Source organism: Microchirus variegatus (genome assembly GCF_963457635.1).
Source record: "Microchirus variegatus genome assembly, chromosome: 2".
Classification (NCBI taxonomy): Eukaryota; Metazoa; Chordata; class Actinopteri; order Pleuronectiformes; family Soleidae; genus Microchirus; species Microchirus variegatus.
This window is the reverse complement of record NC_139803.1, coordinates 15,022,327-15,048,416: the sequence shown is the minus strand read 5'-3', so window position 1 is coordinate 15,048,416 and position 26,090 is coordinate 15,022,327. Positions and strand designations below refer to the sequence as shown.

The window sequence follows — 26,090 nt, the reverse complement described above, 5'->3', positions numbered from 1 at the left end:
CAGGTCTGATAGTTTTGCTTGGCAGAGAAAAAAAAGTTACGCACCGCTGCTTTAAGGACCAGCGTATAGGCTTTAGTAGTTCAGAGTGGTCTTATTAGTTTTGTGGGATAATTTTTTCATTTTAATTTTGAATACTAATTTCTACAAATATATCCAATTAATACCAACACTTAAAAAATAAATGATATAACTTAAAATGAAGGCTCATAAATCTTATGTTGTTACATGACAACAATCATGCAACGAGGGTTCGTTTATGACCTAACCAGCAAAGGCATGCTTCTGCTAAGCTAATCATTACAGATAATAAAACAGAAGGCTATATCTCCCAGGGCCACATGAAGTCCAGCCAACGTGCTTTGTAGTTTGGGCCCAGTTGAGCGACAGCGGTGACACAGGGAGCACACATGGACAAACAGCTCAGCAGACCAACATGGAGCAGGCAGATCGAGTTTACTCTGGCTGGCATAGGCTGTGCCGTAGGCCTTGGCAACGTGTGGAGGTTCCCCTATCTCTGCTACAGGAGTGGAGGAGGTGAGAAACCGGAAAAACAGACACGCTTTCATCCTTAAACACAATTAAGAAACCAAGCTGCCTCCTTGTAGGTGAACAAAATGTGTAAATTGTATTATTTTTGACGTTATTTTTGCTGTATTTGATGTGTAATGTGGTAGGATCATTGATTTCTAATGATAAAATAGCATGTTTTTAGATGACCTTTATACTTTTACATTAAGGCAGTGAAAACACAAAGAGCATATAACTCAAAAATTATACACAACCATAAACTGGTATGGTACTGGAATGTGTAAAGGTTGACTTGTCTTCATGTTATGCCAGGTGCCTTTCTGGTGCCATACCTGCTCATGCTGGTGGTGCTGGGGATCCCTCTGCTCCACATGGAGCTGATTGTGGGTCAGTACACGAGGAGAGGGCCTGTCCATGGTTTGGCTAGTGTCTGTCCACTGTTAAAAGGTACACTGTGTTATGACTAAAATGGTCTCCCAATCCCTAAAATGTGCCCAACGTGAGACTGAGACATCATTTTTGACACTATTTTTGTATCTATCCTCAGGAGTGGGCATGGCAACAGTCGCAATCTCCTTCATAATGTGCACCTACTACAATGTTGTCATCACCTGGGCTCTTTATTATCTCTTCAGCTCCTTCCAGTCACCGCTGCCCTGGCAGAACTGCAACAACACGTGGAATACACCCAACTGTACCAATCACGCCACCAACAGCAGCTACTCCTCCTCCACAGCGAGCCAGGAGTTCTTCAAGTATGTTTTTTTTTGTTTTGTTTTTTTTTAAAGAAGCAAATTTACAGGATTACAGAGTCACTGTAGTTTGGCCAGAGGCAAATGACACAGCACAAACCCTAATTATGTTAAGGTTCATACAACAAACGACAGTGCAAGTGAAGCGGAAGAGCGGCGTTTTCATGTGAGACAGCACAGTCATGTCCAGGGTATCAGTCAACCCGATAAGGCTCACAAATAAAAACATAAAAGGAGGTAAATGTAACGTGTCACGTTGACCTTCGTCGCGTCGTCAGTTTTCTTGCATAAAGTTTCCACAAAGAAAGTGATGCCACGCTCAAGATTCCCACCGATTAGTATTAGTGCAGCAAGGCCCGCGTTTCACACTTGGTTTACCTATTAACTCGATTACATCACAGTTAGTGGATAAACACAGGGATTAACTGTCATTTTAGGTTAAAACTATTTAAGTGTGGTTTTTTTTAACCCTAGAACACCTTTGCCAGGTGGTTTTCACCCGAGCATATAAATGTATGAGATTTTCATGAAAACCAAGTTTTCATCTTCATTATTTTTTTTTTGTAGAAATGTTTTGTTCCCAAATTCCTACTTTTCCAGTCATTTTGGAGCATTTTTATATGGTCCCCGCATGATGTTTTTCTTTCATTTGTCATGTTTTGATATATTTTGATGACAAGTACTTTTTATTGGGTGTATTTGTTGTTGTGGTAAAAATCACCCGGCGTTAGTGATGGTGTTTTGAATTTGAGCGATAGTGTTCGAGGGTTAAATGATTCCAAAATGACACAGAGTCGCTGCTCTGGAAATCATTCATTTGTGTGAGGACAGCAGTTACAGCAGTTACAGTGTTACTCAAACACCTGAATTCAAACTGTCAGTCAGAGGAAGTGGTTTTATTTCAGTGTGAGAACAGTCTCTCCCGCTCCTGTGGCATATTATACCATGCTGCTGAAAATAAACTAGCAATGCATAGTATGTACACTGTAAAGTATTTGACCTACATTGTCACAGTAAGTTACTGCAGTAAAATGACATTAATATATGGCATGAATTCACAGTGGTATTACTGTGACCTAGCAGTATTTTAAATACTGCATTTAACGGGACTGTACCTATGTTCCCCACTTTGTATGTTCACCCAAAGCACATGTGTCAAACTCAAGGCCCGGGGGCCAGATGTGGCCCGCCACGTCGTTTTATGTGGCCCGCGAGTGATCAATTGGTCTTAAAAATCTGTGTTAAAATAGGTCCATGCTGCTTTAAGGCATGCGTCGACCATAAACTACATTTCCCACAATGCATGGCGAGTGTGTTACCCGCAAAGTGACGGCATCCCGCTACCATCATTAAGTGTACTAGTGCAGTGCCCGTAGGAAGTATGTATTCCTATAGTGGGAGCTGAAGAAGATTTTTCAGTTATGGTAATGCATAATAAGGAACGTAAATAATTGACCTATGAGGCCAAGCCGAAGAACCTTATATGGTTCTACTTAGCACTTTTGGAATGCGGCGAGTGCTTTGATAAGGGGTTCATTTGGGGTTTCGCTGTCACTGTCACTGTCCAGGATGTTTAAACATTAAAGAGAAGAGATCGAACCACCAACCTTTTGGTTAGCGGACAACCCGCATTACCCCCTGAGGTAGAGAGGCCAAATAACCACTAAAAGTTGTGTGCAATGTGAATACTTCCCAGTATAATAACTATTTTATCACGTTTATTAGTGCGTTTTCTCCCTTTTGAGACACAATAATGTGCCTCATAATAACTGCTTTTGTTTTCTTTGCAGATATAAGATGCTGGAGCAGACGAGCGGAGTGGAGGAGTCAGGAACCATACGCTGGGAACTCTTCCTCATCCTCGTCCTGGCCTGGATTCTCATTTACCTTTGTATTTTCAAGGGGGTGAAATCAACGGGCAAGGTGAGAGACGAGAGGACGAAAAAGACAGACTTGACACACTGAATGACTGCTTTCTTTCTGTGTGTAGGTGGTGTACTTCACAGCCCTGTTCCCATATGTCATCCTGATTGCCCTGCTCATCAATAACGCGCAGCTTCCCGGTGCATTAGATGGAATTACCTTCTTTATTGTGCCAGAATGGGAGAAACTGCTCTCAGTGGAGGTAAGAAATAAAAAAAGAATCACTCCACAAAGTTCAAATACAGTAAATATGACTGTTTGACCTGACTTTGTTTCAGGTGTGGGTGAATGCTGCAGCACAGATTTTTAACTCCATTGGGATCGGTTTCGGGTCCCTCTTCGCCATGTCCAGCTATAACTCCTTCAACAACAACGTTCTGAAGTAAATAGAAGGGAAAAAAACCCACATACACTCCTCAGAATTAGCAAAAATCATGTGTGTGGAGTAAAAGATGATATAAACAACATTTCCTCTCTGCACAGAGACACGCTGACGATATGCATCATCAACTCCGTGACAAGCATCCTGGCAGGCTTTGTCATCTTCTCAGCCTTTGGATACATGTCGTATCTCCAGGGAATTCCTGTCAGCGAGCTGGCTGTGGACGGTAAGAAGACAAAATCCACAGTGGAATCATAAAATCTCTGCTCGTATTTGTTTTGACCTGAGACTGCACTGCAATTCACTTTTCGTCTCATTTGATCTGTTTATAAAATGAGGAGAGCGGACGAGTGTGAGTGTGTGATTCATCGTGCAAAACACTGCTCTTGTTTTTTTTGTTTTTTACATTAATGTATTTAATAATTCATCCGACATAGAGGTAAACTAACTAAAAGGCCGCAATCCAATAAAATATGAGTCATGATGGCGAAATGATTCAATTCTAAAAGGCCGACTCAAACCCCTTCGACTTTTACGTCAATACTTCTGACTCTCAGGGTGCTTAGGATTGAACTTTATTTTCCCACTGAATGTTTAAAGCTGCAGTTTCTGTCTGTACTATCATGGGTGACTGAGGGAGTGTTTGTGTGTATACAGCAGTAGCACAGGGGCAGGCGGAGACACAAATAATTATTATTAGAAAAATAAATAAATAAATTTAAAAAAGCTGCTTTAAAGCAAAAAAATGAAATAAATAAACAAATAATCATAAAATAAATAAATAAATAATAATAATAATAAAAATAAATGAATAAGACAATCTACTATATTTTAATTTAATATAATATAATAAAAATAGATAAATAAAAAAGCTACTTTATACTAGTTTTGCCATTCACTCACTCATTCATTTCTGTTCATGGTATTGAAAAAAAATTATTGAAAATACACATACACATTAAGATATACAAGAAAAAGCCCATGAGGGAATTATTATTATTATTTATTTATGTAGATAAATAAAAATAAAATAAAATAATAAAATAATTATAAAAATAAAATAATAAATAAAAGATCTACTATATTATATATATATATATATATATATATATATATATATATATATATATATATATATAATATAATAAAAATAGATAAATAAATAAATAAATAAAAAGGGGGGGGGGGTCTCACATCACATGTAGACAATCAGAGCCCGGGATTTAAACCGACAACCTACCGACCTTACAAGACGACTCACTCTACCACTGAGCTACCACCGAGTTGAAGAATCCCGGTGTAAATTTTGGTCAACACACTAACGTCTTTGTGTGTGTGTGTGTGTGTGTGTGTGTGTGTGTATCTAGGTCCAGGCCTGGTTTATGTTGTTTACCCACAAGCCTTTGCCAACATGCCTCTGCCTCAACTCTGGGCCGTGCTGTTCTTTTTTATGCTGCTTTGCCTCGGACTGGACAGTGAGGTAATTCATCAGGAAGATTACAACTCTAGTGATCATTTACAGGGGGGGGAAACCACCAATCCTTCAGATATTACTTAATAATTTGTGTGTTTGTTTGTTTTTTGCTAGTTTGCAATGGTTGAGGTGATGGTGACCAGTCTCATGGATGAATTCTATCAGTACCTGATCAACTTTTTTAAGAGGAAGGAGCTGTTTGTCCTTGCTGTATGTGGAGTAGCCTGCCTTTTAGGAATCCCTTGTGTCCTGCAGGTACACACTCTATTTTTTTGTTTTGTTTTTTACTGGATGACTTTTCACTACATTATAACCAAACTCTGTGAACTTTAAACCCGTGTTTGTGTTCTCTGTCCAGGTGGGGATCTATGTTTTCCAGCTGATGGACCATTACACTGCCATCGTGTCCATCATGTTTCTTGCATTCTTTGAAGTTATAGCCATCTGTTGGTGTTACGGTAAGAAGAGCATGCACACAGTGCCCACACATCGACTATCCTACCAGGGTTTGAGGCTATAGTATGACATAAAGGTACTACTACTGTACTACACTCTTAGAAATAAAAGTGCGAAGTAGAACCATATAAGGTTCTTCGGCTTAACCTCATAGGAAAACCCTTTTTGGCTCCAGGTAGAATATTCTTATAAAGGTTCCAAGAACCCTTTTAAAAGGAAAGGGTTTTTAAAGGGTTCTCTGGATCATCTTACCGGAACCATTAATGTTGCCAGGAACCCTTGAAAAACCCTTTTTTCGGGAAAGGGGTTTTCAGAAGCAAATGGTTCCAGGTAGAACCTCGGCCCTTGTAGAAGGACCCTTTTGGAACCCTTAGATGTTGGTGGTGATCTGCAGATGGAAACGGACTGGTCTTGATCTCTATGTACTGTTCTCTGTGTTTGATCACTAAGTTTCAGAGTAAGGGTTGCCCTGTTTTTCTAAGTGTGTCCGTGTCACGCCTAGATACACTTTAGAAATAAGGGTTCCAAAGGGTTCTTCTACAAGGGCTGAGGTTCTACCTGGAACCATTTGCTTTTGGAATCCCCTTTCCTAAATAAAGGGTTTTTTCAAGGGTTCTTGGTAACACTAAGGGTTCCAGGTGGAACCGTTATAATATGATTCTCCTATGAGAACCAGCTGAAGAACCTTATATGGTTCTACTTAGCACTTTTGGAATGCGGCGAGTGCTTTCTGTACATCTTTTGATGCTTGTGACGTAGGTCAAACTGGTCTACGTCAACTCGGCTTATAAGCTTAAGACCGAGAGCCTCTGAAAATGTTAGTATTTCATCTTCCTGCAAATTAAACTCAAGACTTTTCTTTGCCTACTGCAAACTGATATCGCCACAGCGTCCCAGAAGTCGAGTCCGGCGTGAAAATGAAACACAATTGGCTGTTTGCAGGTGCCAAACGACTTTCAGACAACTTGGAAGAGATGACGGGAAAGAGAGCAAACATCTTCTTCCGACTGTGCTGGCTCATTATTGCTCCAGTGCTGATCGCTGTAAGTATATTACCCACATTACCAGTTGTTAGTTTGGCCCACAGAGCCATTGTACTCAACCTGTGAGATAATACTTGTACATGCACTGCTTATACTTTTGACATAAAGTTGAATTTAAAGGGTGTTGAAATTGAAAGAGTATCTATAGTCACCATAGACCACAAACTTTGTTGGAAATCACACATGGAACGCATTAAACCGAACCTATTGCTATTCTTTATGAAGCAAAAGGATTTATTGAATAAAAACTGCCTTAGGATATCGTATTGTTCACTTGTAATGCCTTCTATGTCACACGGTGTCAAATTAAACTTCAGAACAGAGCAACTAGAAATCTTTTTTTGTGTGTGGTGAATAAAACTATTCCTGTTTGCACTCAGACATTATTTAAACCCAGTGAAGGAAAATGTAATTTAGGAGGATTATTAAAGGTTCCACCTGGAACCCTTTTTGGAGGGTTCCACCAAGAACCCTTTTAAAATCCTTTATTCAGGAAAGGGGTTTTAAAGGGTTCTCTGGATCAACATGGTTCTTACTGGAACCATTAGTGTTAACGAGAACCCTTGAAAACCCCTTTCTGCAGGAAAAGGGTTTTCAGAAGCAAATGGTTCCAGGAAGAACCTCAGCTCTTGTAGAAGGACCCTTTTGGCCCTTGTGCCACAAACTAAAGTAAACTTTCTTCTTTTCTTTTGCAGGTCATCCTCATTTTCTCCATCATCCAGTTCAAACCAGCCCGTTATGAGGACTACGTCTTCCCTCCCTGGGCTCAGGGCGTTGGGTGGGTCATTGCCTTGGCCTCCATCATCTGGATTCCTTTGGGGGCAATTCACACGCTGTGGGTGCTGCCCGGCTCCTTCACACAGGTGACACACACACATAAAACTGTATGTCACCATGTCGTGTGCAGAGCAAACGTTTGATATTATTGATTTCATTTCAACAGAAACTGAAGCTGTCCATCACACCGCACAGTCTGGATAAAAAGTCAAATATGGCGTACTATGAGAGGGGAGGAGCAGACGCACATCTGGCCATATCCGTCATCAGCTCGAACTACCCCGTGCCTGAGAAACCTCCGATTCAAACAAACCTCTGATACCTGTCAGTTCTCCGTGTAAACCACAATCACGGGTCACCTTTCCACCAAGAAGTGGCACAATCAGAAAGTGTGACAAGAATTTAAATTTACATGATTGCAATCACATGTTGCTGCATGGCCTCCATGCCAATTATTTATGATAGCCATTTTTGTAAGGCTGCAAATTTAACTTGAGACTTTGTTGAGTTTTTTTGTGTCACTTTTGTTTAATTTTAATGGCAATTATGATTTTGTGGTAAAGATATCGCCCTGTCAGCTGAGATAGGCACAGCATCCTCCGGTGGAGGATAAAGCAGTAGATAAAGGATGGACGGATGGATTTTATGTTAATAATCTGTTATTGTTTGCATCTTCAACATCTGACCCACATTTCCTCTGCTGCAAGAGCTCCAAAAGGACAAAGTAAATGGAACTAAAGACTGACTCGGCACTCTTATTTGCAGAGGGTGCCACCTATTGGCCACAAACGTTGATGCAGAAGTTTAAGTCGGGTACTCCACTTTTTTTTTTTTTGCTTGCTGGTAAATAGAGCTGCAACGGTTATTCGATAAGTAAATGGATCGTCAACCATTCAGTTTGAGTGTTTTTTTTTTTTCTTTCAATAACCAAAACACACTTTCTGATTTTTCAGCATCTTAAAATCTAATATTTTCTGGTTCCTTTGCTCCATATAACAAAGAACTCATTAAAACATTCATGGACATTCAAGAACATCATCATTTCCAAGTGCCATTTAGTGAGATCCATTGAACCACTTCACTTTTACCATGTTGCACTGTGGTATACACACCATGGCCAATTCAAATATTAGGTCAAATGCAAAAAAAGGCAGGAGGGCACTCCTGAAACAAACTGTATATACAATATAATGATGGTTAATAAATGATCATGCAATTCATATGCCATATCATGTAATAAAAGCAATTCACAAAGTCCACAGCGAGTGTCTTATTTCTGCAACGGCAAGAGAACACAGCAACAGACAACGTGCTTCAGGGCAATCATTATTTATTTATTAACTTGATGCGGAAATTCCATTGAACGATACACATTTCCAGGGTATACATGTGCAATGAGTTAGAATTCTCCCCTACATACGTCGCCAGTGTTTTCTTTTGTTTTATAACAACACACGGATAAATCAAAAAGTGCGGAAGAACTGTAATTACACCGGCAAAAAAGAACTCCTTAACAAACAATGACATCTGAACTGGTTCTTTTACGCGAGGCTGAAAACTGGAAAGTGAAAGTGTCTGAGAGAGAGAGAAGAAAAAAACATGATAGTGACAACAGGAACAGTGTGCAGGAGAGAGCATTAGTGAGTATGAGAACACGCATCTATGTAGGATCAAACGTTAAAATATTGATAAAAAAATTATAAACAATTACTCTTTTTTTTATTTCATTCAAAAAAAAAAATGATATGTCACACGACCTACAAAAAACAAAATGGAACGAACGGACGAAGAACAAAACGTTGTGCAATCAATGGCGTACTTTTTTCCCTCTGAAGCGACGGTCATCGTGGAGAATGACCATACAGCGGCAGCAGCAGCACTGTTGTTGTTTTGTTTGTTTTTTTAATAGAAAAAATGACTTTTTCCTTTACCTTGTTAACCAGTTTCAACATTTATCTTCCACCTTCCTCACGTGACTTATCAGCTGTTGTTGTGGAGGCCTGATCTTCTTGTTCCTCTTCCTGAGTTTTTAGTATGGTCTGACCGGAGTGTTGAAGTGGTATTTTACATTGCTTGTTTTGCTTATGTTTATCCTTTTTGGTGTGTTATTTTCCTTTGTTTGTGTTTGTTTTTTCCATTTTTGGATTGCACAAGGTGGGTATTGGCAGTTTCTTAGTGCCTGTTGAATAGGTTGGTCCTCCTCCCGTCTGTCTTCCTCTTATAGTCTATCATCCTATAGAGCAGGGGTGTCAAACTCATTTTCACTGAGGGCCACATCAGCATAATAGTTACCCTCAAAGGGCCAGATGTAACTGTCATACAGAATAAATATAACTGAATGTAGCCAAACATAATAAAATAAAGGTAACTACTCCGTAACATATTGCTAAATAACTTTCTGTATTTTTACTTATTAAATTTCACTCGTCGCATGACGCATATACAATGATACAATGCGATTACGCGGGTAACGCAATCGCCATGCATTGTGGGAAACGTAGTTTATGGTCAACACACGCCTTAAAGCAGCATAGACCTATTTTTACACAGATTTTTAAGACCAATTGATCACTCGCAGGCCACATAAAATGACGTGGCGGGCTACATCTGGCCCACGGGCCTTGAGTTTGACACATGCTATATAATATAGTCATCCTATCTTCTGTGTGGTGTATTTTTAAACCCGAGAAATGCTATTGTTTTTTTTCCTCTTTCCTGTGTGGCCCATCTTGGTCACTTCGAGGATGTCGTCCACATAACGACAGCAGGGGGCGTGATCGACCCGGCAAATCTGACAGGAAGATCACGCCTCTGCAACAACAGCTGATAAGGCACATCACCATCAGGTGACCGATCTGAGGAAAGTGGGGGATTCACGCTGAAACTGGTTAAAAAGGTAAACGCTAAACTTCCTTTTGACTAAAAAAAAACAAAACAGACCAAAAATAAAAAATAACTCTTAGCTGTTATTTGTTCCTACTGTAGTCTGGGCTCAACATTCACAGATACCAAGTTTCTGAATTCAGTAGTATTTTTCCTTAGTGGTTTATAAAGTTTACACCCTTCATTTCCTCTCACAGCCTCCTTAAGGCTCCAGGCCTCCCTTCGCCACATCCCTGCAGATCCAGAAACAGCTGATTTGTTGTATCCCTCCCCCTCTTTCCTCCCAAGCCCAGCAGAGGTCGCTAAAGAGTCACCATGGCTGCTGTCTGCTCTCCTCTCACAGCTTGCACTTCCAACTGCTATGACACCTGCTCCACTGGCCTCAATTGCAAGTCTCCAATCTGATGTCAACAAACAAGGGACATCAACACACAAAGCACGCAATTACAATATATTTAAAAGCACAACAGGAGAGCGAGAAAGACATACCTGGACATGAGGAGGGGCACTGAGGACATACGTGACTGCGGTGGCTATGTCCTCTGCTTTCAAGCACTGAGAAAAAGAGACAAGAGGTGTTATTCATCCAACGGTGTTTGAGTTAACTCATTTTTCTATCGACTCTCTTACTTTTATACTTTCATACACAGCAGCTGCTTTTTCTGGATCACTGTTGTGGTGACGGAAGGCAAACTCTGTCTCGACTATTCCAGGAGATATACTCTGTGGAGGAAAAACATTCACTGCTCACTGTTGCACACAAAACACACCGTGAACATCTACCGTATGAAAGTACTATGAATTGGTGTTTCACAAACTCTGTAAAGATCATTTTGGGAACGCAGAATATGCTACTTTGTTCTTGTAACGGAGTATGATGTATCACAGAGTTGCAGGATTGCTGTGCATGTGTCACACGACACAATGTGAGGAATATTTGCATTTGCTGTGAGGTCGCACACACACGAGTGGCTGGCAACCATGGGTCACACACTACATGGTTCATTTTACCAGGATATACTACCGTTTAAAAGTTTGGGCTAACATAATTGCACAAGGGTTTTCTAATCATCCAATAGCCTTCTAACGCGATTAGCAAACACAATGTACCATTAGAACACTGGAGAGATGGTTGCTGGACATGGGCCTCAATACACCTATGTACATATTCCTTTAAAAACCAGACGTTTGCAGCTAGAATAGTCGTTTACCACAAAAATAAGGACATTTCTAAGTGATTCCAAACGATAGCGTACGTTTCATCATGTAAACTCTGTACATTTGGTCGCAAAAACACTCATATTCTTTTATTTTTTCAGTAACAGAACAGGCTGTTACGCAGCGTTTCGACGACTAATAACTTACTGTGACTCTGATGTGAGATTTCGCCGCTCGGAGCTCTTGCCGTAAGCCCTCAGTCAGAGCTGTCACGGCAAATTTGGTCGCGCTGTAGAAATGCCCATCAGTGCTTGCAACCACTCTGTGCCCGCTCATACTGTAATATGAACACAGAAGAAAGGCCACCAACTTAAACAAGTTCAATGCATTTGCTAAGGTTGTAAATATCATATCTTGTTTGTCTTCTCAAATATATTTTAAGTTAAATCAATGCATTGACTGTACATTAAAGCCAATGGTACTAGAACACAAAGAAGGAAGTAGCAGTTCTTCATTTTCTTCCACATCCACCAGGGGTCAGGTAAAGCTCATATTTACAGTAGCTTCACTTGAACAAACTGGGCAAGGTATTTCCAGAATAATCTTTACATTCCTGAGATCTTACTCAGTGTTGTGAAGTTTCCTTACCTGTTAATATTAATGATGTGGCCATCATCCACATTCCTCTCCGTCATTGACTTGTATGCCTCACGGGTGCAGATAGACAAGGCTAAGACATTCACCTGCAGGAGAGGCAAAGCCATATATATACTATATATATTTGAGTCAATGTGTCATTGGTTAAGCTGACTGATGTCCACTGGGTCAGTGTGTTAGACCATGTGAACCTGCTGTCACTGTCCAGGTTGTGGCTGCTAATCTGCTCCTGTGGCGATAGCCACTCGCGGATGCTAGGTTAAAGCCAACCGTGGTGGGAAGATGGGGAGGTGGCTGAGCAGGGTCAGCGTCAAGATTACACGCTGGCTAAAAATATACTGTCGTACACATTCATGTATAGGCTGTCATGACAACAGATGGGCGAGCGTTACAAATGTAGGGCTCCGGAGATGGGGACTTTAGCGCGGAGGGGGGGGGGGGGGGGGCTACAGTGGTCAAGAGCTCAATGAATCAAGAGTGTTAAATCCCAACAAGAGAAATAGTGCTGGCTTTCATTAGCGGACCTTTTCTGTGCCAGGCAGAGCCACTTAAAACTGCCTCTGAGAGGGGATCAGGATCTGTGTGTGCGAGTAGACCCATGTATCGATAAATCTCTGATTTCACTAACTTCAGCTTGTCCATTTGACCCATAAAATCAAAGAAAACATATTATAACACATATCTATGCCCATTCCACCTTGCATCTGCCTAAGCATTTATATACATGTCTAAGGTCCACCCACGTCGATCATGTTCCTCCAGCCCTCCGTCTTTCCGCTGAGCAGTGGCTCACTGTGTGCCAGGCCGGCGTTGTTGATGCACACATCCACACCTTTGTGCAGCGTCTTGATTGCAGAGAACATGGACAGGATCTCCTCTTCGTTTGACAGGTCACACTTGTAAGGAATCAACGTGCCGCTGTAGCCGGCGCTCTGACATTCAGCTGCCAGCTTCTGAAAAACCCAAATTAGGAAATCACAATGATACGGTTATTATAATATAAACGCACACGTTTATATTATAAAGGAAAAAAACAAACTCCATACATGTTGCCACATAATGTGGATGTACAGCGATTATCTGGACTGAAACACTGTTAGCCAAGAGCTGGAAATAATTAACCATGCAGCATGATAATTGAGATAAGAGTCCTACACTGAGGAGGCCAGGAGACACGCAGTCATAAAAACACCATATCAGTACAGGGCAAGGCAGCACAAACCACTCCTGTCTTATGTTCTTCCTGATAATACGCCTGTAGCAGAGCGGGCTACACTTGTAACAGGTCAGCTGGCTGTACAATACTGTTCACTGGAGGTTCATACGAACTGACAACACACCCACACACCCGCTAGATAAGCACAGCTGCACCGGTCATTGATGTCCCAGGCTTGGTGTCAGTGAGGCATGCCCCTGGGTGATAGAGGCCAGGCTGGTGGCAGACAGAGATGATGCACTTAACTGTATAAAATTCTGTGTGAGAGGTGCTGGCAGGAATCAATGCCTAAATAAAAAAAAAGGTTAACATTTAACAGAATCTGCTGTACATTGCAATAATGAATATGTTTTAACGGCTACCATTATTTGGTACCTTGGTCTTATTAAGCTGGAGTTGCATTCGAATATTAGAACACAGTGTTATACTGAAACGACGAGGTGTCTGTTCACCGATACGCTAGCACATAGTTATTTGCATGCTACTACTTTGCGGCTAACTTGGCAAACCTGGTATCCAAAGGTAAGCTAGCGAGGCTACAATTAGCATTAGCTGACGGCCACAAAACAGCTAGCTACGCTAATGCTAATCGAAAATGAAAACATATGCATTGTGCCGACTGTAAAAAAGAAAACTCAAAATTTCAAGGCAACTTGGTGCAATCAATTTTTGAGTTTATAATAGTGCTGTCAAACGTTAAGTCGTTTTACGGCGTCAACGTTAACGCATGACACGTTTCCATGACGACTGACCGGAAAAAGACGCGCGTGACGGCATGTTAAAGCGACTCCCGATTGTTAAAATGAGTCTCTAAATTAGCCCTAAACTTTAAAAACAGAGGCACACATACGCAGTACACAGATACGCTGGTTATTTGTAGCGCTGCTCATTTCGTTAGGCGCGCTAACCGGTGCTAAAAGGAGCTAATGCAGCTAACAGAGCTAACTGGTAAACGGTGCCTGGACTCCTTTTGCACAGCCCTAGTTTATAGCCCAACAAATAATTGCGAGTTTTTAAAAAAGTTTCATCAACTAATATTATTTTGTTGACAAACTTGTAAGTTAGAGTTGTGCCACCTAAAAATTAAAAATGTTATTTTTTTTAATACATTTTTTTTACATTATCTGAACAAGATTAGTTAGCGAAACTATTTGAAAAGAGAATTTTGAGTTGGTACAAGTAAGTCTTGTGGTAATAGATATATTTAGATTTTACATGTTCTTGTGGTATAAGAAAGTTTACATTTCTATTTATTGTAACTCTGTGTTAGTCGATGTATATTTCTTGGTTGGAAAAACTGGAAATAACCCACTTTCCTCAGGGGATCGTCAGTGTTTTTTGACATCTGAGGGAGTTTATCCTTTTCCACGTGACGGATTTCCAGTGTTTTGTCTTGCTTTGATTTAATCTTTATCCGTATCACTATATGTGCTGTCTTGGAGTAAGACAAGTCCACTTTTTGGGAATCAGCGATTCAAACAATCACAAACAAGTCCACAACAAAATGTGAACTAAAAGGCATAGCACAGCTTTCTTTTACAAAATGTTTTCAATTCAGTGCTGAACCTTGCTTTTAAAAAGGTAGAGCATGGAACGTAAGATAGGAAGTCAGAGCTCAGAAATGTGTTGCACTTTCGTGGATAAAACTAATGCGACATGCCTGAGATAACGTATCACCTTACATCCACAATGTAAGGCAACAGAAGCAGAGAGGTGGAAACCATGTCGCAGTGTGATTAAATACAGCCATGTTTTGATATTCTCTGTTAAAATTAAAACACCTGGACGAGGATATTAAAGACAACAGCCACTGCAGCAGCTTCTTAGGAAAGTGTACATGATAGGCCTGCTTTTTATAATCAATTGGATAAAGGGATCACTCTGGCAGTCTTCCAACTGAAGGCATAATAATGTGGATGTACCATCTCACACTAAGCCGTTTAACGTAGATTATCCTGAGAGAAGGTATTACTCGAATAAAGCTGCCAAAATACTACATCACTGAAAACGCGTATCTGTAAAGACTAAAACTACCCAAGCGCACTGTGGAGAACATTCCTGTTCAGCTGCTGCAGTCGGTGACGTCTTTAAAGTGATGTATTGGGAGCTGCCTTTAGAACCACAGCTCTTAAATTCACACTTGCATGAATCCCCGAAGGGACAGGCTTTCAGGAAGGAGAAGGCTGGCTCTTCTTCATTCAGAAGGGAGGTGAACATAGAGAGGAAGAGGAAGGTCTCGTCTTTTGTTGGAGAGGGAGAGAACGAGACTGAAGTGGGAGCAGTGAAGGGAACGGGCTGTGATCTTGGTCCAGCTACAGGAAGTGCCAAGCTGTTAATGTATGTGGGTTCTTCTGGCAACGGCTGAACTGAAGTGGTCAGTCGCTGCCTCACATACAGACCATACACAGAGGAACGACACCAACACTACACAACAATAAGATAAACAACCAAAGCTGAGAGTGCAGCAGCGTAGTTACCTTAAAAGTACTACTAAAAAACACAGGAGAGAGCAGCTCTAAACCAGTGCAGTGTTTTTCTGCACCGTGTCATTAAACCGTGACCACATTTGTGAAAACAATGTTTCTCAACACGTTTGTTGAACAGGTGGTTTACATTTAAACAGTGTTCAAACAGAAACGTGTCATTGCTGTAAGCACGACTTAACACAACACATGCTCAATGAGTCAGCAGAGTGCACGAGTGTGTGTGCATGAGTGCTCACGGGGCAGAAAGGGGGTGTGATCAACATAAAAAAACGTATTGAAAAATGACCAATTCTATGAAACAAATAAAAAGCCCCGTCTACCTGCTCAGTTTTAATAAAGTAGCTGAAAGCCAGGGCTTGTGAAAAGCCCTGCACCTGGTAATAAAGATCAGAGGGAGGTGCTCAGGGTGACTGCTGATCCCTGAACAGTTTCCCAGATTGGTACAGCATTGAATTTTTCTGAACTAATCTGTGTCCTCGCTTTATGTCTTCATGCACAAACCTGTGCTCACATCACCTGGGCAGTTATGTAATAACACTACGAATACACATGCCTATGTAACTATTTCCTTTAGTCTTGATAAGACTCTGCTAAAGACAAATAATGTTACAACCGATTATAAAGCCTGTGTGTGTTGCAGTAATAGGCGTACATGTATGCCCACATAGCTTTATGCAACGCATGTAACCTCTGCAGGGGGGTTGTTACATAAGGTCTGCAATACAAGATACATCACCGTCCCACGCCACGTTCAATCATTCACCCATTCACGTGGAACTGGTGTAAATGGACCGGCAAAACAACTCCCCGGAGATGGAGAAGAGATAAAAATAAAGACGCCAAAGTGCTGAGAGCAGACAGGCTTTAAGGAGGAGCGCCCGAATCGATAGCACAAGGCAACAGCCATTAGCAGAGCCTGCAGAGAAAATTGTGTTGTGTGTTTAGACAGGATGAAAAAGGGGCTCTGAAAAGACAGAACGCAGGCCTAATTCAGCCCTCCCATCGCCAGCCTTTCATTTCCTATCTCTTAAGTACCTGCGACACTCTAAACTGTTTTTCCTGTCATAATTAATTTTCATTCTCATTACGGAGACTGTTGTCTGGCGAGCACACAGAGTGTGGAGGGGAGGAGTGGGGGGTGGAGACTGGCAGCCACAAAGTGAAAAATTATCCGACATTAAAACTTGCGAACAAGAATTCAGATTTCAAGATTGTCGCTGTATTCGGAATCTCTTGGAACCAGAGAGCCAAATTGCTGTTAAATGCCGCTCCTCTAAATTGTGACGCTTTATTATGTTGAGTCCTTTCACTCATTATCCAAAATTAAACTGTTGTTATGTGACATGAAAATAAATCGAATTTTGCCTCACCACGCGGGGGGGGGGGCAGGTCAAAGGTGAGAGCAGGCTGATTGCAGCAGGGTAGAACGGATGATTTTGCAATTATCTCTTTTTCACACACAGCAAAAGATTGCCACTAAAAAAGGTCTAAAGGTCGAATGGGGTTGTTTTACGGCACTTCCCTGGGATAATCTAATCAAGAACTCATTGTTAGTATTCATCGATAGACTTTGGATTTTCTGGGGAGTTCCGTGATCATAGCAAAAATGTAAGAAACCCAGCTGGCAATTTGATATAATACCACAAACATCAGCAACTGTGCTCTATGACTACAAGTGAGTATCTAAAATGAAAAGGCTTTTATAACCGTGGTAGTTCCCTGGGCAAGCAGACTAGGTGCTGGGTAACAGACTGGTGTAACCAGTGTGGCTGGATGACATAATCCCAAAATGATAAAAACAAGAAAGGCAGGAGCTTATTTAAATTAAATACGCAAGGAAACGGTGCAACCATGACATTTCTCTGATGCCAGGTCAAATACAGAGAGCCCACGGGCAAAAGAAGAAGAAACAGTGACTGCTTCTGTGTTGTTTGTAGTTGAAACATGTTGAGGGATGAAGTTTCCCTTGTGAAAAAGCAAATCACATGTCTCATTTTTCCTCATGTGATGCGTTTTTTTTCTTCCTGCACCTGATGCTGCATATTGACATGAGGGCGGCAATAACACCAGCTGTGAGAGCCACATAGCAATACGTACTACTTTTGTGATAACCCGAGTTCCAAGCAGACATTGGACGGTCTCATGGAGACAGTGTTGATCTGACATGAGCCAAAATGAAAGCCTTTCAGGCTGGGCCAGCTTGAACTGTCCCTGCTGTGTGTGTGTGTGAGCTTGGAGTAGCCATAAAATCTTTCCAACATCGAACAAACACCCAGTGACACCAAATCCAATCGGACCGCAAAGCTACAAACAATCAAATTTGCATTCTTTGCGGGTAGGCCTCTAGCACCCAAATGGAAATATTGAACTTGGTGAACTCGCACTGTCTTTGTCTTGAAGCTTAATTTAATTCTTTAGCTTTAGAGTGCTTTCTTTTTTTAATTCTGCTCTCTACAAATACACACCCAATGAGCACATTAGTAGAAACACCAAAACAATACAGGAAAAACACCTCCCACAGCTATGAAAACAGCCTCTGGTTTCTTTCTGAAGCTCCTGACCTGTACCTGCAGGAATGTATTTACTGCATTGCCGCGACATAAAGTAACTGCATGATAAGTAAGCATATGTTACAAGTGCTGGCCTGCTGTTCCTCCAATCAAAAGAGCACACACACTTTTACATAATCCATTTACTTGTGCTGCTTAAAAACAGACACACAAACAGTCAAAAACATGACCTCCTTGATTGGGTTAATAAAAGAGTATAACAACAGCAATATAATAAAAGGTTCAATATAAACCAATCAGACAAAACATTACTGGTGATTTGTTTTCCTGTGGTGACAGCAAATATCTTATCTATGGTTTCAAGTACTTAAAAAGGATTTGTGAAATGCCTCTTGTTTTCGATATCTACAATTACAGGTTTAACTTTCATTCAGGAGCAATAAATACACAACAAATGAATATACATTTTATGACATTCATCACAATAATTATGGATACCAACCAACTCTCTCTCTCACTCTCTCACACACACACACGCACACACACAATATGAGAAGCAAGGTTCCGGCAAGTCTTCAACAGGACGGGAAACACCCTCCCTACCCATCGTAGTGGGAGGCCCAGGGAGAGAATGTCAGTGCCAGTAAACCTTACACCTTGAAAGATAAGAGCAGAGAGGGCACACAGCAGTGGTGCAGGAGTGACTCATAGAATGCACTGAGCTGTCGAGACAAATCAGACCTGGTAATTGTATGAGACCTGGGTGATATAGCACTTTTTATGAATGATTAGATTTTTTTTTTAAGCAGGAAAAGGCCACGTGTTAGTGATAACATTAACGCTCTGGCTCTGTTCAGTTCAGACTAACTTGTTTACATGACATTAAGGACACTGAATTATTGTCTTAGTTCAACCAAAACGAGACTTTTAACATGCATATAAACACACTGACTGTCTACAGGTGACCTACATCCTGCATTAGATTCATAAAATCCCTACTGCTGTGCGGTTGCCCATCTTTTGGCCCCATATGTGTCACATAAGCTTATTATTGCTATCATCATCAAGTGTGCAGGTAAGGACTGAAGACATTAGGGCACTGGGTTAACGTGGAAAAAGACGCGCATGACATCATGTTTACATGCCGCAACACCGGAGTCCAGACACAGTTTACCAGTTAGCTCCGTTAGCTGCATTAGCTCATTTACCGCCGCTAGCACGCCTACAGTCGAACTGGAGCGGTCTGTTTATTAAACGAAAAGAGCAGCGCTACAAATTCATTTTCTTCTTAATGATAATAATACATGTTTTCTTCTTGCCCTATAGTATGTCTACACACCTGGAAGTCCCTCATAACAACCTGCTGCTTTGGAAAGATTCACATTCACGAGTAGGTGCTGTTATCTGTTGTGTTGGTGCGAATGACGCTTCTCTTGGGAGCAGAATCCATGGACACGTGAAGTGAAGTATTAGTTAGTTAGACGAATAGTCCATAGTCAGCTCACAGCTCTCTAGTGGAAAACAAGCAGTCAGTGGAAAAGCTTTCTGCTTGGGTAAGACAAAAGCTTATGAACTGAAGAGGCCATAAGGTGACGTAATGAGATCAGGAGAAAATGCATGTGGGAAAACTGCAGGAGAAGACAGCAGGGCTGCAAGTGTCATGCCTAAACACACAATCTTATAACACAGTGACAGGACTATTTATAGAGACTATGCACTTGGGATACATTTGGAGGCTAGTTAGATGGCTTTCGGAAGTGTTTAAACACCTATTAAACCATTATAGCATTATATACATTAAAAAAAACAACACAAACTAAATGAGATAAAGTGATGCATACTAAGTTACAGGATTAGACGTACAGAGTTCAACTTTTTGACTCGTTTCCAGACACAACCAACAGGAGGTGGCTGAGACGGCTTCAAATTTAGAGACACTGAGTCCCGATTGCCTTTTGTTTTGTCACCTCAACTTTTTAAGCGTGACTAATCATCTTTGCTTCCTCAGAATGGGAACCAAATCAAAGCCGTTCTGTCGCGGTCTGAGCTTCTGATTCACCTGCCAGAAACTTGCCATTTACTCGCTCGCATAAAAGATGCTAAGGGTAGTGCAAAGGGTAGAAGCTTCTGCTTTGTGCAGGGCTGCATTGACAGGCAGCCAAGTCTAGACAGAAACTGAATATGACCAGCCAGAGTGGTGGCTGATGAGCCATAACGATTGATGAGCACAATATTCCAAACCAGTGGTAGTTTTGCAAATCTGAGATAAATCCGACCTAAATCTGCATCAATCGGTCTCCCACAATCATTTGACATCTTCTCTCAATCGCTTCTGCCAACATAAACTTGCTGGAAGTCGACCACAAATGTATTCAGCACTTGAAAACCACAAATGATGTTTGTGAAATACATCAGATCTAAAACTGCAGCAGCCAAAGCATTCCACTCCACTCCATCAGCTTTAAAATGACTAAACAAACAGGTGCACTATCAGGACAGATCTGTTCTTTCATTTAGCCTGTGTTGACACGTGTGACTACAGCAGGGAAATCATATACAACTCAAAGGACAAAGAGGGGAGTGAGTGATTCCTCCGCATACAGGCAAAATCTATACATTCTATAGATGCATAGGCAACCATTGAATTTGATTGATTATGCGACAGACCCCACCCCATTGTGCCCTCTGCCTCTCCTTCACCAGAGCAACACGACGCTAATCTCCTCGACATCAACCTTCACTCAGAGTACAGTACAAACGTACAGTACAAACATAAAAACCAAGAAGGTAGATTGTGGGAAATATGGACAGCCAATGCATTTCATTACAACTTTAAATTAGGCACTTTTCTAATATGGAATTAACTGGCCGAAAGAAGTAAATAAATACACGGAGAAGTTTAATGTGTTGTTTCTGGAAAATATAATGATTACCTTCACTAAAGAGGCAGTGTATGACTTAAGCCACTGCATCATGTTGTGCTTGATAAGCACCCTTTACTATACTTCAAACACATATATGGGCTATGTGGGCTGAAACGCCATAGGGCTCCAGTGTAAAAAAACAAACAAGCAAAGCCCTAGTAAGTCAGTAATTATGCGTCAACCTCTTCTTTTGTGCTCGGACAAATGCTCGTTACGTGGCGACAACCTCACAAACATCACGCATCATTAATGCTGCAGTGTTTGGTTGAACTACCGAGTCGGTGCATGTGGCACAATCTTGGACTATATTTCGCTTCCAAGATTTTGTGGGAGCGTCCCCAATAGTCAAGCCTTCGTTTCGCCGTCTCATTTCCAAATCTTCTTTTGGCTTCTTTCCACCAGAGCAGATCACCTGCCTCCATCTTGCCCTGCCCCTCCTGTTCTCTTCTGGTACAACACCAACTGACCATCTTCAGCTCTGCCTCCTGTCTTTAGACTTCCGTCACACATCACCCACCACACCCTGCCTGCACTCTCTTCTTCACCCCTCTTGTGCACTGTCCATTACTTTGGATGGATATTTAAGACGAGAGTTTGCACTGTAATATTTTCATCTTCTTCCGTAGAGTTAAACCTCGATGCCCTTGTGTTTTTAAGGTTTTATTCAAGCGTAAATGAGAAGCTGTGCTGCTGCTGCTACTTGGATGCGGCCCCGTCTTCTCCATTCCTGAACAGAGCCCATGGTGACCACACGTGGGTATTCAGCTCCCTGCTCCCCCACCGTCACAACTCTCCACTACCCTCTCTCTACACATTTCCCCCTCTCACCACTTCTCTATCTGGTCTACGAGAGACAGATTATGTTGGACAAAAAAAAACATCATACAAGATTTCACTTTCCCTAGTCAAGAAATGAGCAGTGAAAGGGAAGTCGAGCACAATTACTAAGTGATAGACACTTGCACCCCCCGACTTTAGCAGCATGCCAGGTTTGGCACAAGTACAGCAAGAACCCGGTTTACATTGCCGAGAGAGCACAATACTGGCCTTGTCCCTACATAACAGTCACACAGACATCTCTGTAAAGTATTGTACATTCTCTCATGGAATGAAAGAGATGCAAACCGGTCACTTTAAACAACCGGGCATCTATCTGTAGTTTGGCAAACTGCCGATTTCAACTATTGTAATCCATACACAAGGAGATTATTCTGGCTGTAATGCAGTGAATTCAATGCTGACATTCGAGTGTTATTGTGCAAAAAGCTCTGTAAAGACTTTTACATGTTGCGAGTGACCTTGTTTTAAGTCTTGCACAAGACAGAAGCAGGAGCTGAAACAAGCTGCAGCAGTTAACGATTGACAGCGACGACCATGTGACCTCAGTATGAATGGAGGGAGGCTGCTGTTGTGCAATTCATACTCGCTGTATGCATGTTCGGGCATGGGTGTGTGCGAGTGTGTAGTCAAGGTGGGGAAAATGTATGCATGTCAAATGTGCAGCAGTAGAAATGACACAGTATGGTACAGAAATGAAATGATTCGTTGTTTGATTACATTATCGTCTTAAAAATAAATCTCTCCACGATTGACCTTTTGTTGTAGGTCTGCGTTCAGGCTGCACTAGCAATTGTTTTCATAATTTCCATCGATTAGTCTAAAAAATATATAAGGACTTGCTGTTTATCACTAATAATTACATTAAATCCCTTTTAGCTTTAGCCAGACCATTGGTTTAATTGACATCTTGAGCTCATGAGAACAATTTATCAAACGAAAGAGTCAGATTAATCAATACTGAACATGATTGGTTCCAGTCTGAGTACTGAAAAGGATACCACAGGGAGAAAAGATTGATGTGTGATGACTATTTTAGCTTCGACACACCCCTTGCTTGTGTCTTTAGTAAACAACTTGACAGTGGAATATCAGAGGTCATCAGTTTTTTTACATGTAAGGTGAGATCACATTGATGTTTCATTGTTCAGAAAATGCTGACTGACCTTTGGCACTTATATCAACCATGAACTACTACTATGTACCATACCTTATTCATGTCTTCAGTCAATTGTTCTTCCAACTCAGTTACAATTCATGTTGATGTAATACACATCATATTTGCTAATGTTGACCGAAATGGAATGGTGCCTGAAAGCACAGGGATCTAATCGAATTTTTAAAAAAATGCATATAATTTTCTACCATAAAATGTTACAGAGCTTTATTACTCATAGTAGTGCTCACAAAATAGTACATGCCATAACATGCCACAGTGCAGTGCCTAATTATTGAAATTAAATACAGTATTGTGTGGTTGCCAAGCTCCAATACACTGGTGTTTGGTGGCAAAACAGTGCTCAACATTAATGTCGCAGCCATTATGCAGTCCACAGGTAGAAGCTATGACAACCAAAGAGTGGGGAGTATGTAGCTTAATCATTGGCTGACAAGATAAGCAAGGTGCACTCAATGCATTATGACTTAAGATTTAGAGTTGGTGGGGTAGGGACGAGGGGCACAGTAACCTTCCCTGTGGGGCTGAACACTTAATTTCACTCATTTGTTGCAATGCAATTTGGAAAAAGCAGACTGCGATTTAAGTAATATTTTTTAAATGTACTTTAATGTTCTATGACAAACGTTAAGTTCTCATTCTTACATTAGAATATAGAACTGATGGTATTGTGTGCTCATGCTCCAAAGGGTTGTTGATCTGTTACATAGTGGCTATTAAACTAAAACCACAACTTAACTAAAATGGCGCAAATCAAATCCAAAAAAATCTCAAGCGAAAATCAACAGCAATTGCTAAATAGATACCTCAAGTATTTACTTCAGTAATTCAATTTTTAGATAGACATAAAAATTATTTTCAGTAGTCATCCATCCATCTTCGACCAATTTATCCCACACATGAGGGGGCACTAGTGCAAATCCCAGCTAACATAGGGTGAAAGGCGGGGTACACCCTGGACAGGTCACCAGTCCATCACAGGGCCACGTAGAGGCAAACAACTATCCACTCTCACCTACTGTCAATTTAGAGTGTCCAATTTGCCTGATCTGCCAAATATGCATATCTTTGGACTGTGGGAGGAAATCGATTGTCCAGAGACCCACAGGAATGAGGAATCTACTCACCTCATTGGAAACTGAGGGAAGGCAGCTTGATTACCTGAACAAGTGTATACTGGTAGAGTTAATTAGGGTTTGAATCAGTGTCCTAACTAACAAAAGGTATTTTACTTGTCAAGATGACAAAACACTGACTCCCTGACAGTTTTGTGGATGCTGCTCTGCTCCCACTGAGCCCCACCCTCGCCCAAGTGGAGTGGACCAACCCAAACCGCAAATATAGGTCACTGTGGACCGAGTTAACATAGAAGACAGCTTTGTCGACATAGATAAGTGCCTCAGGAGATACGACCGTTTATTGAAAGTGTAGCTCATTTCAAAGTATTGGGAACACAATATGATACAACTGTCAAACTGTTAGAATTAATGAGGCACCGTTTATTTAATTACGTTTAAAAAGTGACTCACTGCTTACAACAAGTAAGCATTGTGTTTTCACGAGATGACATGGGGGCTAATGTTAGCTAACTGACGTTAACTGTCAGTTAGCGAACACAGTTCACCTCAGTTAGCCACTTTGTTGTTGCTCTAATAAAGCTAGCTTCTCTTGTGTGTCGGAGAGAACTTATCTCACAGCTGCTAATGGCATTCATTTGTATTACACACCTCTATTTTATTGACATTCCTGGCACAGCCGACCACCTTCATGCCTTGTTGGACTAGTGCCCGGGCTGTAGCCGCTCCAATCCCCACCGAGGCTCCGGTCACCAGGGCCACTCTGCCTTTCCACCGCTCCATCTCCCAGTGTTGCCAGTTGGAAAAAACAGAAATATCGTACTGTGACTTTAAAATGATCGTAATTTTACAAAAAAAAAAACTACCACACACTGAAACAACTAGCAAAAGTGCTAGGGTATATATGGGTACTGCACCGTAAACGATTAAAACGGAGGTTTCGTCATAAAAGGCAACTGTTCATTGCGTCACACAGTAAATATCTATGCGTCACACAGCAACCACATCCGATCCTACCATTAAAATAAAAGCCAAAAGATCTACACATCGCGCCACTGCCTTTTAAGAATAATCACAGTGCTTAACTTGCTTTAAATATGAATTCCATATCCGGTTCTGAATCGCTGTCCTGTCACTGAAGCTTAGAAGACAGCTGAGCTAGATGAACTCGGAACTCAAAATGACGGTTTACACAAGTAAAACTAACCGAAAACTGCTGCTCCAAAGTGGTGAATGTCCTCCGCTCCGACACGAACCAACGAACCTGTGCTAAACGTCTGTTTTGCTCACTTCACACTGCCCGGCGCGGTCGCTATTATACAATACGTGATTTATTCAAATGACGCGATGCAGCAGCTAAAAAAAAACCCTGCTGTGTTTTGTTCAGATCAGTCCATGCAGCATCCAGGACAGCGGCAGCAAGTGTGCGAGCCTGGGTGCAGTGCGTGCGCACCGCTGGATGAAATATGAAGCGCACCGGAGCGAATCAATGTTTGGTTCACTATCAACTCCCACTTTCTTTTTTGAGCCCCAGGCTGCACTGCATACGCGAGTGTGTACCGCCACCTAGTGGAAGTTATTGAAAATGGTTCATTTCATTTTAATCTGTCAGATTCCTCCACATGTAAGAATAAAAGGGCGGTGTCAGACATCATTTATTATTTTCAATAGGGAAAATGAATGTTAACGTAAAAACAAATGTATAGACAGGTCGAATGAGAAGAATAAAACGTATAGGAAACAGGGACTATATATATTTAATAAAAATATATATACTTTTAAGGTTATCAATTGATTTAAATGTGCTAGATAGTCTGGGTGATAATTTTTA

The 26,090-nt window shown here is 41.2% G+C and overlaps 2 protein-coding genes across 3 annotated transcripts; one reads left to right on the top strand and one right to left on the bottom strand.

The window, feature by feature from the left end:
• Positions 1-407: 407 nt before the first annotated feature.
• Positions 408-7,654, top strand: LOC310940239 (sodium- and chloride-dependent GABA transporter ine; the record flags this gene model as incomplete). The annotated part of the gene is made up of 13 exons (XM_083905170.1): positions 408-534; positions 841-975; positions 1,076-1,283; positions 3,071-3,203; positions 3,271-3,405; positions 3,482-3,585; positions 3,687-3,811; positions 4,953-5,065; positions 5,174-5,314; positions 5,418-5,517; positions 6,458-6,558; positions 7,254-7,421; positions 7,502-7,654. The coding sequence occupies 13 exons, from the start codon at positions 408-410 to the stop codon at positions 7,652-7,654; spliced, it is 1,743 nt and encodes a 580-aa protein (XP_083761296.1).
• A 2,851-nt stretch (positions 7,655-10,505) lies between these two features.
• On the bottom strand, positions 10,506-25,513 carry dhrs11a (dehydrogenase/reductase 11a). Of its 2 annotated transcripts, XM_083902309.1 has the most exons (8): positions 25,467-25,513; positions 24,911-25,042; positions 12,777-12,986; positions 12,025-12,119; positions 11,584-11,713; positions 10,849-10,941; positions 10,708-10,773; positions 10,506-10,619 (listed from the first exon to the last, which is right to left on the bottom strand). In XM_083902309.1, the coding sequence occupies exons 2-8, from the start codon at positions 25,040-25,042 to the stop codon at positions 10,578-10,580; spliced, it is 768 nt and encodes a 255-aa protein (XP_083758435.1). In that variant the 5' UTR covers positions 25,467-25,513; the 3' UTR covers positions 10,506-10,577. The 2 variants fall into 2 exon arrangements, with proteins under 2 accessions (XP_083758435.1, XP_083758436.1); XM_083902310.1 differs by lacking the exon at positions 25,467-25,513 and having other exon boundaries at positions 24,911-25,050.
• Between the last annotated feature and the right edge of the window lie 577 nt (positions 25,514-26,090).

Coding starts and splice junctions, on each gene's coding strand:
- dhrs11a (XM_083902309.1), bottom strand. CDS start 25,042: ATGGAGCGGTGGAAAGGCAGAGTGGCCCTGGTGACCGGAGCCTCGGTG. Junction 12,120..12,776: donor GCTGGAGGAACATGATCGAC/GTGGGTGGACCT, acceptor CCTCTCCTGCAG/GTGAATGTCTTAGCCTTGTC. Junction 11,714..12,024: donor CACATCATTAATATTAACAG/GTAAGGAAACTT, acceptor TTCATATTACAG/TATGAGCGGGCACAGAGTGG.